The sequence below is a fragment of the Hippocampus comes genome, unplaced genomic scaffold (genome assembly GCF_001891065.2).
Source record: "Hippocampus comes isolate QL1 unplaced genomic scaffold, H_comes_QL1_v1.1 scaffold148, whole genome shotgun sequence".
In the NCBI taxonomy this organism is placed as follows: Eukaryota; Metazoa; Chordata; class Actinopteri; order Syngnathiformes; family Syngnathidae; genus Hippocampus; species Hippocampus comes.
Window position 1 is genome coordinate 221,162 of NW_017805006.1, and position 14,276 is coordinate 235,437.

At 42.2% G+C, this 14,276-nt stretch overlaps 1 protein-coding gene across 5 annotated transcripts in view; it reads right to left on the reverse strand.

Annotated features, from left to right (window-relative positions):
* elmo1 (engulfment and cell motility 1 (ced-12 homolog, C. elegans)) overlaps positions 1–14,276 on the reverse strand; it is a 25,632-nt gene that overhangs the window by 6,885 nt on the left and 4,471 nt on the right. For 4 of the 5 annotated variants that reach the window (XM_019859827.1, XM_019859809.1, XM_019859837.1 and 1 more), the window contains 13 exons: positions 12,444–12,484; positions 12,234–12,306; positions 12,098–12,148; positions 11,785–11,954; positions 8,652–8,751; positions 8,440–8,591; positions 7,600–7,678; positions 6,032–6,082; positions 5,810–5,932; positions 5,208–5,336; positions 4,818–4,922; positions 4,626–4,734; positions 1,396–1,532 (listed from right to left, as the gene is read on the reverse strand). In XM_019859827.1, coding sequence (XP_019715386.1) covers positions 1,396–1,532; positions 4,626–4,734; positions 4,818–4,922; positions 5,208–5,336; positions 5,810–5,932; positions 6,032–6,082; positions 7,600–7,678; positions 8,440–8,591; positions 8,652–8,751; positions 11,785–11,954; positions 12,098–12,148; positions 12,234–12,306; positions 12,444–12,484 — 1,320 coding nt within the window. The remainder of the gene's footprint in view (positions 1–1,395; positions 1,533–4,625; positions 4,735–4,817; positions 4,923–5,207; positions 5,337–5,809; positions 5,933–6,031; positions 6,083–7,599; positions 7,679–8,439; positions 8,592–8,651; positions 8,752–11,784; positions 11,955–12,097; positions 12,149–12,233; positions 12,307–12,443; positions 12,485–14,276) is intronic. The other variant, XM_019859846.1, reaches the window with a different exon arrangement.

Here is a 14,276-nt window from a genome sequence, read left to right on the forward strand (position 1 = left end):
GATCACATGACGTGCGTGCGTGTGTGGGAGGGTGGGGGTTGGGTGGGGGGGGAGTCACTACATCATAGAGGAGATGGAGGGAGGGGAGGAAAGATGAAGACGCTCGCAGAAACATGGTGACAATACAACGCGGCGCGCAGGCCCATACGGCGTCAACCAATTGCTGTCGTATTTGGAGGACGGTCGCTATGGCAACCGCTACGGTTGCCTGGCGGTCGCTTGTTAGCATCCGAGTCCTTGCCGCCGTTGAAAAGCATGATTGGCAGCCTGTAGAGGCAATTCATTTGTATCAACCCCCTCACGCGGCAATGATGATAACCTGTAACCTGGTAAACATGATAAGCCGTCCACTGGAGTGACCGTCGTTAAAATCCCAATTTGGTTGATTTTTGGGTGAATGACAAAGATACAGTTGGGAACTGATTCACAATCGACATGGTGGCCACCCGGTCTCAAAATAGTTGCTTCGAATCAAAACGAAAGGTTTCCACTGTCTTTTTGGCTTTGGGTTCTTGTGACTTTTTTGGTGGGTCAACTGATGATAGAGAGGACTACCAAATTCTATCTTGACTTTTTTTTTTTTTTTTTTTAAACCCTTTCCAGGCGGGCAGCTGTTACTACGGTGGACAGCTTATCAGGTTACAGGGGGCATGGAAGGGTTAACGATCGGAGAAGGATTTTTATAATACCAAATGGCACTTTAATCCAAAATGGCCGTCCTGATGTCTTTTCTGACGTGGCTTTTGGGGACATTTTTGTCGTGATGGACATGCCTACCAACGTTTGTTTTCCAGTTCAAATGCCTTGATGCAAGACATCATTATTTAAATAGCATTTTCATAAATAACCGCTGCAGCTGAAACAAAAGCGCTTGACAGAACGTAAAATAACAAAATACGGTAATATCACACACACAAAACATTGCATAAGACACGGAGAGTCCTGCAATCGTAAGCGCTATTCCTGCATACGGCTTGTTTGAAGCAGTTCTAGATGAAAGAGGAAACAATTGTGGAGAATGATGATATCCAGCCAAAATGGTTGCTCAAAACCAAAATGGCAGACTTCCACTGTGTTTTTCGGCATGGCTTCTTGAGACTTTTTTTTTTTTTTTTGTGGGTCTTCTCGTGATAGATTTCCCAACCGATTTTCATGCGGGTGAGTGACAATGTCTTTGAAGGCTGAATTTAAAAAAATAATTAGTGGGATGCCACCGAGCCAGGATGATTGCCAAAATGGGTGACTTCCTGAAATCTTTTACATGGCTTTTTTGTGGGTCTACTCATGATGGGCATGCCTACCAAATTGCCTAGTTCACAGTGAAACTGGCTTTGAAGGGGCTGGCTTTTCAAAAAAAAAAAAACACGTATCGATCGTCTCCGGTGGACGACTCACTTTGTTGAAGTCTTCGCTGGTGGCCCGCATTTCCTTCCAGGTCTTGTTGAGCAGTTGGATGCAGATGCAGAAGAACTCCTCGAAGGAACGGTCGTGCGTGAAGAACATGGGGTGAAAGTCGTGGCAGTTTTCGCCGGCTGCAGAACAACAAGCACACACATTGGGTCACATTCACAACTGCACGGAATCTCGGGAGTCAAAACGTTCAGGTCTCAAAAATCATCTTCGCCCGCTGTATGAATTCTAAATGCCATTAATCCGTCCGTTCCAGACACTTTTTTGTTACATATTTGTTTAATCTGCAAAATGCCGCTCAAAAATATTATTCTTTCATAAAAAACAAAAACAAAGTAAAGACCTAATGCAGTAGAGTGGTTAAAAAAAAAGTCAATTGTTTCAATTGAATAGGCACGATTATACTAATACTCTTCGCAGAGGATAAAGAATATACTCATGTGGATATTGCTATCTTTCTGCATATGTTGCGCCAACGTGTTGAAATATGTAACCCTTAACAACGATGACATTGATGCAATTTGACAGCCCATCTGTGGTATTTTGCATTATGTGTTAGCATTAAGCTAATGGGATCGGGGGGGCAGACTTTGGAGACCTCCTGCTTAGACAAAGCCCCTTCCATCTAAATTTACTGCAGAGCTCTTCTGTATAAACGGCAACCAACACGTACAATACAAAAAAAAAAAAATAGATACAATTCGCAGATATCAACTGCTCCTCTTCGGACGTGCGTGCCTCGGCTGAGGTCAGCGGGTCCTTGCTGTCCTCCGAGTGGAAGTCTATTTTTGTGCCCGCGTGTTCCTCAGGGCCAATAAATGTATGATGTCAGCTTGTTAGTGGGCTGGACACCATGCAAATGAAGCCTGCAGGGGCGCGGGTGGGGGCAGGGGGGTTACTTCAGCGGGCACAGCGCCACCCCTGACATCTGCCAATGTCCAGTGTGTGTGTGTGTGTGTGTGTGTGTGTGTATGTGCGTGCACGTGTATATAAAAAGGAGAGTCACCTTGTAGCGAAGCGACATGATGAATACACCATGAAAGATGTCATCCTCACTTTAATTGCCAGACTCATGCCCCGCTGTGACAAGGGGAAAGAGTGTGTGTGTGTGTGTGTGTCAAGCGAGCAACGTAAGCACCATTTTACGGTCCAGTCGCCCTCTGTGTGTGTGTGTGTGTGTGTGTGTGTGTGTGTGTGTGTGTGTGTGTGTGTGTATAAAGTAAGCGGGCTACAGAAAACAGCGCAGAGGTATCACCGAGCAAAGTGTCATCCCATGCAGTGGTTCTCAACGGGGTGGCTCCAGGACACTAACAAATATAATCTGTTCGGCAAACAAAAATGTCTCCAGAAAAAAGCAAAACAGCAAATACATTTGAAATTGAAATAATATTTCAAATAAATAAATAGAACTGAACACTGCGACCTCTTGTGAGGACAAGCGGATTCGAAAATTAACATTAAAACGGAACATTAACCCTTTTCGTGCACCCTGTAAACCTGACAACAAGCTATCCATTGTAGTGACGGCTGTCCCCGAAAGGGTTAAATACAACCCAGGGGGGTGGGGGGGAAAAAAAGTTTTCACTACAATAGTGACACTGAAATAACAAGAAAACAATGAGAATGTAAAATTAAACATTTAAAAAATTGCGATCAAATGTATTTTGAAAATATTTAACCTCGAATATTTGTAACCATATTAAAATAATACATAAAAATATAATTAGTACAATCAAAATCAAATACCCTACATTTTTTAAATTAATGGGCTGTCTGGAATGCGGATTCCCCATTCATGTTAAAAAAAAAAAAAAAAATCACAAAAATGGACAGACATGTTCAACGGGAGAGTAGACAACATGGATTTATGCTGAGTCCCTTACCCCCTTTCCCAAAATGAGTCAACGTGAAAATCGAAGTGTAAAGATGTCAATGTTGCCAACCGGCGTCAAGGCACCGTGGGAACATCTGCGCTAATTGTCTCTAATGAGCTTAGCAGCTCATTGTGGCGGCATGCGCCTCGCGGGCGACTCGCTTCTCTTTCACTCCAAGTCAAGGAAGCAGGAGAGTGGCGCTGCCAAGTCTCTGCTCAGGCCAGAGACTATGCAGGAGTTTTCAGACCAATATAAATAAACTACTTGATTCTTGTTAGGAGAAAAAAAAAAACAAAAGAAGTAAATAAAATTCAATATCAAATAAAAAAATGACACAGCATTTTGCTATAACAGCACCATTATTTTCATTCTTGTAAAAATACTTCTTAATCCTGACTAATTTTTCTTTTAATAGCAGTAAAAAAAAAGCCATAAAAAGATTTAAGATTTTTGTTCCTGTTCAAGAAATATTTTCTTATCATCAAAATTTTTTTCTTTCATAAGTACGATTTTATTTAAATTTTTTCCTGATGCTTTTTTTAAATACTTTTTTCAGAATATTCGATTTTTACTGTCAAAAATAAATAAAATAAATAAATAACATAAATAAAATTCAATATAAAATAAAAAAATCCCCTCATAAATACCTACACAGCATTTTGCTATAACAGCACAATTATTTTCATTCTTGTAAAAATACTTCTTAATCCTGGCCAATTGTTTTATTTTAATAGCAGTCAAAAAAAAAGCCATAAAAAGATTTAAGATTTTTGTTCCTGTTCAAGAAATATTTTCTTATCAATTTTTTTTGTTTCATAAGTAAGACTTTATTTACAATTTTTTCCTGATGCTTTTTTAAGTACTTTTTTTTTCGCTTGTATTTTTGTTAGCATCCGAGTCCTTGCAAAATTTTAAATACATTTTTTTTTCAGAATATTCAATTTTTACTGTCAAAAAAAAAAAAAAGCGCATCCTTTTTGCTGTTTTGTTTTTACACGTTTACTGTACACCCCTTTCGCTGCGACAGTTGCGAGCGTTCAAACGCGACTTGTATCCCGACGACGACTCCAGACAGGAGCGCAAGAGACGGACGGAGATTCGTTACGAGTTGCTGAGAGAGAGCTGTGCAGCGCCAGCGCAGCAGATGGAGAGCCGGGAGCGGCCCCGGCAGATGGAGAAGGGATACAAAAATAAACATATCAATAAATAATAATAATGCCAGCAAGTCGGAAAAAAAAAAAGAGACCATCTGCTGTTAGAGTCCAACTTGAGCTTGTGGTGGAGTGAAACCCCCAGCAACATTGGTGTGTGTGTGTGTGTGTGTGTGTGTGTGCAACTTACGCAGCTCGCCGACTTTGAGGATCTCGCAGAGCATCTTCGTGAGTTCAATACTGCTGCGCCCGAACGGACACTCGTGCTTGTCTTCTCGACTGCTGTTCTCCAGAACGATCTGGCGCACCCAAAAAAGAAGAATCATAATTAATTTCTTTTTTTTGGGGGGCGCACAAAGTTGGCCACCGATGGCGGACTGACCCTGATGTAGGCATCCTGGTGGTGCCTGGCAAAGTAGAGCATGTTGTCCAGCGCCAGCATCCCGGGAGGAATCTGTGTGAAATCCACAGCCGGGTTCACGTGGTTCTGCGGGGCAGGAGGGGAAAAAATAAAAATAAAAATGGGGACGCAATTTTGCAACATTGATGCTATTTTTTTTTTTTTTTTTTTGCTTGTCTATGAGGTTTTGCCTCATGTATTTGCATTGAGCTGCTACCAGACTTTCATAAATCAACAATGCGATTCGGTTAAAATCCACAACATGCAACTGTCTTCGCTCAAAACGCAAATTTGTGTTTGCGACTCCTAAAAAGTCATCTGGAAAAATTCCCCAAGTTGAGGTAGGACCCCACGGTTGGTCGAGACGCTTACGATGAATCCGAGCTTCTTGTAGTCGCGCGTGTACATGGACTTGCGCTTCTCTGTGCTGCTGCCGTTGTTGGACTCGCAGTCCATGTCAAAGGCAATCCGGCGGAGCTCGAAGATGATGTCCCGCTGAGCCTGGCAAAAACATTGACAACAGTTCACACCGGTAAAAATGTCGCTTTTTAAATTTTTTTTTTAAAGTTTGTGTATTAACCCTTTCATGAGTCCTGTAACCTGATCACATGAACTATCCCTGAAAGGGTTAAAAATCCTTTTTCTCTTCACAGAAACGAATTCACATTATTTTGACAGCACCCCCAACAACCGTAGCTTGATAATCTTACATAATCCCGGTGGGAAATAAGAGATTTTTAGGTTAAAAACAAAAGAGGGGGGAAAAAAAAAATCTAAAAAAAAAAGAAAAAAAAAGTCCCTCGGTGAATAACAAGTCTATTATTGCACTTTTATTTCTGATAAAAACCTTTTTGTCACACCTCCAGAAAATGAAGAGCTTTTTTTTCCTCCTCAAAATTAGGACCCCCACAAGCCCCGCCCCCTTAAGATTTGATTGTAATACTTTTCCCCCCCACTTAAAGTGAAACGCTGACCTGGTCCTGGTGGTCCATTTTGGTCATCATGCGGTCCTCCAGCAGGTTGAAGGTGAGAACCTGCAGAACGTACAGTTGGTGCGCCATCTCGTCGTTGATGGGCATCGGGCTCCGGATCACGTTCTGATAACAGCCAAACATGTCATCAGCACAAAGCCCGGACAAAAAAATAAAATAAAATAAAAATAAAAGCAAGACGAGACGAGCGGGTCGGGGCCTTACGCTGAGGATGATGGAGCGCAGTTGCTTCTGAGCCAAGATGTGCGCCATCTCCTGCACACCAGAAAGGGACAATAAGCAAAGAGAAATTCAAACAACTTGAATTGAAACATTGGAATGATAAAATTGTGACAACGAAGGGCAGGAAGTAAAGACGGAAAAAAAATAGAGAGGGTACAGTCCACATATCGTAGTCTCGAGGACAGACTGAAAAGAACACAAATGAGAACAAAATGGTGGCGCAAAAAAAATAAAAATAAAAAGAAGAGCTCATTTGAATGAAGGTATCATTCTTGTAAAATTGAATTAGACTGTATTTTGTATTGTACAATATGTCAAGGGCATTATTGATCTATTTAAAATGTTGTTTACTTGATACATTTTTTTTTAGGTTTATTGGGGTTTTTCTTTGCTACTCAGATATTTTTCTATTTAGAGTTTTTGCTCAAAAAGTTCAGATTTTTACCCACAAAATATTCTTATTCTTCCTGGTGAAAAAAAAAACATCCCCCCAGCCCCTTATAAATTCCGTCCATAAAGAAAAGAATAAATAAAACTAACAACTAACAACCCATTAACATAGGACTTTTATTTTTTTTGTCTTCAAAAAAATTATAAAAAAAAAAACAACCAAAAAAAAAAAAGATTCAAAATATTCAAATTTCCCTTTCATGCACCCTGTAACCTGATAACATGATAAGCTGTCCAGGGTAGTAACCACTGTCTGTCAAAGGGTTGAATTCATACATTTTCCCCTCATGACACTTTTTTAACCCACATTTTTTTTAAATATGAAAAAAAAAAAATCTTTTTCTGCAAGCTGTGGATGTTTTTCCGCTCCCTAAAAATATGACTCAACTTATTTTTTTAAATTCATCCAAATATTTCGTTATCTGTGAAATTCAGATTTTCTTGATGAAATTACTGAATTACTTTTAACAACAAAATAAAAATCCCTGTAAAACTATTCTCAATGTTTTGTATTTTTGCTAACCACAAAATTAAGGCTTCACTGCTACTTTGTCCTTTTAAAAAAAATGCCTTTATTGTCAGAAATTATTCTTTTATATATTTCTTCTTTTTTGGCAGGGAAAAAAAAAAAGAAAGGAAGGTCTGGTAAGGGAGGGGCTACTACTTGGGATACGACAACCAACAGCAGCAACTCGCGTCGTGGTGCGGCGCACTTACTGTCAGCGGACAATTTAGGATGTCCACAATGTGCTCATCAAACTAGCGCGTTGCGGTCGTGCGTGGTGAGGAAACAAAGTCAGAAACAAAAAAAAAAAGACAACAAACACACCACAAGGTGAGCGAGAGTGACGGCGGTGTTGACAAAAAGATGAAGACCAAAAAAAGATTTTTTTTTTTTTTTTAAGAGTGTTAAGTCATTCCAATGCGGCATTCTGGCAGATGTGGAGGGGAGGAAGTCGGTGGGGGGGGCGGCCTTTTGGTTCATTCATTATTAAAGCGCACAGCCGGCTGGACGGTGCTTACGCAACGAGGATGTTAGAAAGTGCAAGCGAAAAGCAAGCAAGGCGGGAGGAGGATGAGGAGGAGTCAAGTGTTCTTACTTGTCTCCTTTCCTCGGGAGCTTTGAGGAAGAGCGCATTGATGACGGCGATGGTGTATGTCTGGATGTCCTGATCTGTCCTGGAAGGACACACACATAGTGCCAACGTTACCCTCCCTTTCAAAAAAAGAACAATGTATTAAAAAACAAAAAACAAACACACTAAAAGAAACAAACAACAAAGGTGAACCCGCAGATGCCAAACGTGCTGATGTACTTTTACAAATCCGTTTGGGCACTCAATTCTTCACGGATGCTATTAGTGGCATGGATCCGTCTCGATCCCCTGCCAAATGTGGTACTTTTACAAAATGTTCTCTTTTTGTGCCTGTGAGACCCATTTTGCCTTTCTTGGACATTACAATAAATAAAATTAAAATAAATAAATAAATAAATAGATCGCCCACCGACTCGCATTGGCATCAGAATTTAAAATAAATAAATGAAGAAACCCCCCCCCCACCAAAATAGAAAAAGATCACTTATGAACTTGCATCGGTATCAGAAAAAAAAAATCGCCAATGGACTTGCATATTGGCATCAGGAAAAAAAGATCACCCACTAACTCGCATTGGAATTAGAATTTAAAATAAATATACAAATTAAATAAAATTACCCCCCCCAAAAAAAAAAATCAATAGAGATCACCCGCGGACTCGCATTTGCATCAGAATTTAAAAAAAAAAAAAAAAAGTTAAAACATTATTTCATCATATTTTTCCCATGGGTTTTATATGCGACGCACTTTACATTTGGAGGAGACATCTCAACTCCCTGAACACTTTTGAGAGGTTCTCTCCCAACTTTCTTTCCGCCGTTTGTGCAAGCGCGCCCTCCTCACCCCTGCAGGTGCGGGATGAGCTGCCCGATGGTGATCTCCTGCGCCACCTTGTGGTAGAGGTCTTGGCTGTTGAGCACCATGGACTCCAGGATGGCCAGCGAGCGCTGCAGCACGGCCGTGTCCATGGCCGCCTTGTTGACGTAGCCGGCGATCTGCAAAGCAAAAGAGGATGCGGTTGCCAACATTGACGTCAGGTCGCCCCCCCCCCACACCTTTTTGATGAAGGCCACGGAGAAAGTGTCCCAGGAGACGATGCCGTGGTCCATCAGCTCCACGAAGGCCGTGAGCGTGAACGAAAGCAGGTCGCCGAAACTACAACGGAATAGCCGGAAACGAAAGCAATCAGTGACCCGCTTGCCGTTTCCGGTCAGAGTCCGGATGGGGAAATCGAGCGAGGGCGCAAAAGCGGCCGGCGACAGACGAGGAAAAGATTCCGAGCTTGTTGGGAGAAGAGACACGGAAAAGCAGCAGTGAGGCAAGTCAAAGACCGGAAGCAGACTTCCCGGGTGCCAAGTCATGCAAAAGGAGGAAAGAAACAGGAAGAGAAGTCTCGACCAAAGTCACTGGACAACTTATGCTTTTCAATTTTCGGTTGACATCAAAATTGAAGGGCCAACGCTCTATTTGGCGATATCTTGAACACGAGTGCCACCTGGTGGTCAAACGACAACCTGCACAGAGCTTCATTTCATTTGGGGGCGGGGGGGGGGCGCCATGACAACAACACGAAATGAATTGATTGCACTTGTGTTATTTCTGACATCGTTAAAAAAAGTCAGAGGAAATGGACGAAGACTAAAGGGCAAGAAAGTGACAAAAGTTAATGAATAAATATTCAAATGCAGGCGAGCGTGTTTTGCTGCCACGTGAAGGTGATTTTATTGATGGTTGATCAGATGTAAAAAAACAAACAAAAAAAAACAGCACTTATTTTTGTATTTTGTGTGCATGTCTAGTTCTTACTTTTAATCAGACTCTTGGTTCTTCGAAGCTATACTAAGATTTTCTTGCAAAATTCACGGCGTTTGTAGAAATAAAAATAAATGATGACATCAATGGCATTTGGCGGGTCAAATTATTCGACGCAAACAAATCAACTCTCAATTATTCAGGATGCCGTCATAAAAATGGAGATTTTACTTTCAGAACACTGACACGATTTCCGACAAAAACAAACATTCGCATTTTCTTCGAACTTGCACTCGTCTTCCCTGAAGAAACAAGATTTGGAATTGTAACGGGATTGATAAAAATGATAAATACTATCAAAAAAAATGTATTTTAAGGTTTTTGCCGTTTGCACACACGTCTCCCACATCAACGAAGTTTAGGGTCAAAATGGTGGTGTCCAAACTACGGTCTGGGGAGCCATTTGCAGCCCATTTCCAAAAAACACGCATTCAGGGTGTACCCCTGGCCTAGTGTCCGAAGACGGCTGGGATCGGCTCCGGCAACAGCCTGCCACCCTCGTGAGGAGAAGCGGATTTAGATGGATGGATGTGTGTGGAACCTTGCGAGGAAAAAAAAAAAATGTTTGGACACTGCCTGGGTTAAATCGTGTGAAATGATGACGATGAAAGAGCTGAAGAAAGACAATGAAAAGTTATTTCCAAGGTGAGAGAAATCAGCACGATATGGTAACACTCAAGCCCGGCGTCACCCTGAACAGCGATGACAGGACCACCAACATTTCATTCATCGGCCAATTGGCAAATGATCAATCATACGTGCTGTTAGGAGAGGAATAAATCTTGGTTGTCCTTTGCGTGAAAAGCCAAAGAATGACCTGGAAGGAAAAAAAAAAAAAAAAACCCACAAAAATTTAAAAAACTTTGCCGTCATATGACAAAAAAAAAAAAAAAAAAAGACGGCAGCGAGAAGTAAACAAATGAAAAGGGCACTCCGAAAAAAAAAAAAAAAAATCTGACAAAACGCCAAATAAAGTCAAAATAAGCCAATTCAAAAAGTAACTCCAAGTCGACGAAGATGACAAAAGCAAATGAAAATAAGAAAATCAAACGCGATTATTAAATAGAAAAAAAAGGTCCATTCAAAGAAGTCAAAAATAAAAATAACACGTAACATAAGAAAATATAATAATTGAATTATGAATTAAAAAACAAACAAACAAAAACAAAACAAACAAAAAAATACTTTGAAAACGCCATAAAATAATGAAACTGAAAATAATTAAAAAGTAAAAAGATTAGCCCCCAAATAAACTAAAAATGAACTAGAAAATAGATAAATACTAATCATGTCCATAAAGTCAATAAAAAAAAAAAAAAAAAAAGGGAACAAATCAAGCTCACAAAAAATATGCTGGAGCGAAAAATGTGTGACTTCTCAAGTCCCTTCTAAAGAATTCCATTTACAATGAACTGCTTTGTTGTGACCGTAATGAAAAAAAAATTGCAATAGATTCACACAATACGATGCTTTTGACACTTTGCCATCATAATAATAATAATAATAATAATTATAATCAATAACCGGCTGCTTGCTTGCGCCAGCGGAGGGTACCATCTGCCTTTCGCTTGTGCAATCCACTGGACTGCGTAGCATGCAAGCACAGCAGCAGATGTGATTTGCATAAAACGCAATTGAATGAGGTGTCAAAATGTGCAAACCTTGATTGGACAACTTGGGGGGGGGGAAAAAAAAAAACAACCCAAAAACACACCCGTGTGCGCACACACACGACACTCCCCGTCATGGATGGAAAAAATCCACCTCTGCAAAAACGGCGAAAACTTAGTAACCTTCGGGTGAGATGGCCTCAGGAGAGGCCAAACACTTTTGGCACACAACAAATCATCTCCTCCGCCACTTGGAAGCATCAAATGCGAGAAGGGGATATTTGGACGCAAGCGGTTCAGCAACACATGTAGACAGGCAAAATAACAGCACGCGATGGCATTTATCATTTGCAAAGAATGACTGAGCAATTGTGATTTTTTTTCTTTTATTCTTATTTAGGAAGAAATAGATTCCTGTACTCTAAGAAAATGATCAGAAACTGTAATAATATTAAAATTTAACCCCCCCCAAAAAAGTAGAACGACAAGTAAAGGCTAGCATGCAAGCTAATGATGAGCCTCATCACCCAAGTTGTTGATGTAACAAGGGTGCATACGTTTTCGAAGTGCAGTGGTGCTGCTTGATGATCCTCTCCGTTTGAAAGGATTTAACGCCATCTTGTGGCATCCACACACAACTACACGAGCAGATTTTTTTTTTTTTTTTTTTTTTTTTGCTTGGGTCTTTTCCGTCAGGCTGGTGTCCCGACACTCGTGTTCTCGTTCCGAGGAAGCGGGAAAGGCGGAGGTGCGCGGCGGGACTTACTCGGTGCCGCTCTCCACCATCTGGGTGAGCAGCGAGATGCCGTCCATGTTGATGAAGTCCAAGGCGAAGGTGATGTCGCGCGAGGCGCTGGCCAGGTCCTTCAGCGCCTCCAGCTTGGCGTCCATGCTGGACGACTGGATGCGCTCGTGCAGCTGCAGCGCCATCTGGTACTGTCAACACACGCCGCCGTCGTGGTGGTGGTGGTCAGATCATTTCAGAGTACACGTGTGGCATCCAACAACACCGCAGCTCTGCTTTGTTTCGCTTTTGGGCTACGAGGGGGGAGTAATTGGGGAAGCACAGCGCCACTTACAGGAGAGGTGGTCAAGTGCAGGATGGAGCCGTTCTTGATGTCGTTGCGATTCTGAGACACAAAAACAACACAGAAAATGTTTTGTTTTTTTTTTGAAATGACAATTTTTTTGGGGGGTGTGTCATATGCAACAAACCTTTTCAGTGATGTAGAATTTGGTGGCGTCGGCAATTTGCAGCGCAAAATTTTCATGATTCCCCAGAGACCAGCTGCGACAAAAACAGTTCATTCACTCACGTGTAAAATCATCATCGGGCAGTTTCCGCCTCACGCAAAACGACATTTTAGCTGATGGACGAAATTTTTTTTCAGAAATGTAAATTTTGCGTCGTATTTTGCGACTTACCCCTCGCACACTTCTTTGATGATGGCCGAAAGCGGCTTTTTCTGCCGGAACAAGAAGATCAAAGGAAGGTTAGTCGGGAGCAAAGAAAAGTTAGCGGAAGTGCGGAGATCAACCTCGCACTTGCCGACCCCCCCAAATTTTTTTTGACTCGATCGAGTTGAGCGCTTCACAAAAAAAACAACGGCGGCTCAAACAAAGCGCCCCACATAAACAAATGACCTTAAAACAACCTGACATTGATCTTAACCTTGGTGAGCGGTGGCAAATTTTGAACCGATTGGAGAAAATTTTGGTTGAACAATTTTGAAAAAATGATTTGCAAATGTTTGCACCCCCCCCTTCCCCATCATTGTGATTTCATAGGTGATCTTTTTTTTTTCCCCACAATGCGTGTTTACACATACACACGCATTGTGATTGAAGAGGGGACTCGCATGGCATGACTCACGACGCCATATGCCGCCACGGGCCATTGGTATGCGGAATGAGGAGGCTGAGGAGGGATGAGGAAGGCGCTCATGAGGTGGAGGCGGCGTGCGTGTGTACGTGTGTATCGACAGCGACAAGAGGCGACAAAGGAGGGAGAGGAGGAGCAGCTGCGCGAGGAGTGAGGAGGAGGGAGGATGAGGAGGAAGAGGGCGCCCTCGGCGCAGCCGCATCGCGGCCCCACGGATGCGGGAGGACGGCAACATCCGCAGAGGTTCGGCGAGCCGAGGCCTGCGCCCGTTGCCGTGGCGACGCCTAACTTTTACTTCCAGCGGTGCGTGTGTGTGAGTCACACACACACACACACACACACACACACACACACACACAATACGTAACATTCCACGCAAGGGCATGTGTCCGTCAGCTGTTCCCTTCACGTTTTGAAAGCTAAAATAAATTTGAGTCGTGTTAGCCGACAATTTTACGTCCAAGTGGTTGTAAAATATGCGCAGATTCCTTCGATAGAATTTTTTTTCAAATGAACAGAATTAATAGTTTTAAAATGAATTCACATTGAAATTATATTTTGGGGTAATTAATTACATTTAAGTATGAATTGTATTAACCACACTATTTTTTCAAACGTTTAAAAGAATTTTTTTTTTTCTTTGACAATATTTTATTTTCTAAAATATATTTTGGATTTTTGTTTCTTTGTTTAACTTTAACTTTTAAGAATCAATTAGATCTGAAAATTTTGATCTTCAACCACATCATTTTAATTGACTTCTGTGACAATCTATATTTTGAGGCGGCCCGGTGATGCAGTGGTGAGCACGTCGACCTTCAATTCCAGCTCCAGGGTGTAGAGTTTGCATGTTCTCCGCGGTCCTGTGTGGGTTTTCTCCGGGTACTCCGGTTTCCTCCCACATTCTAAAAACATGCATGGCAGATGATTGAACACTCTAAAATTGTCCCGAGGTGTGAGTGTGAATGCGGATGGTTGTTCGTCTGTGTGTGCCCAGCGATTGGCTGGCAACCGGTTCAGGGTGCCCCCACCCACTGCCTGAAGACGGCTGGGATAGGCTCCAGCACCCCCCGCGACCTTTGTGAGGATAATGGATGGGGTGTCACTTCCGGGTTGAGTGTACGTTGGCGCGTCTGCTGCCACTACTCACCCGCAATTATTCTTTTTTTAGCGTTTGTTTGACGGCTTTTTACGGTTTACTCTCGTCATGGGAGAAACCTTCATCCCCTGTCGCAATTCGTTGTGGTTTTGGACCGTCGGTTGTCGCACGGTTGTCCTCGGTCGCGCTGTCGCGGCGTCCTGCCTGTTCGGCTGTCGGACGGTGCTCCGTGCCTTCTCCGCTCCTCTGCGCCCCGTGGTGGGGGTCGACGGGTCCC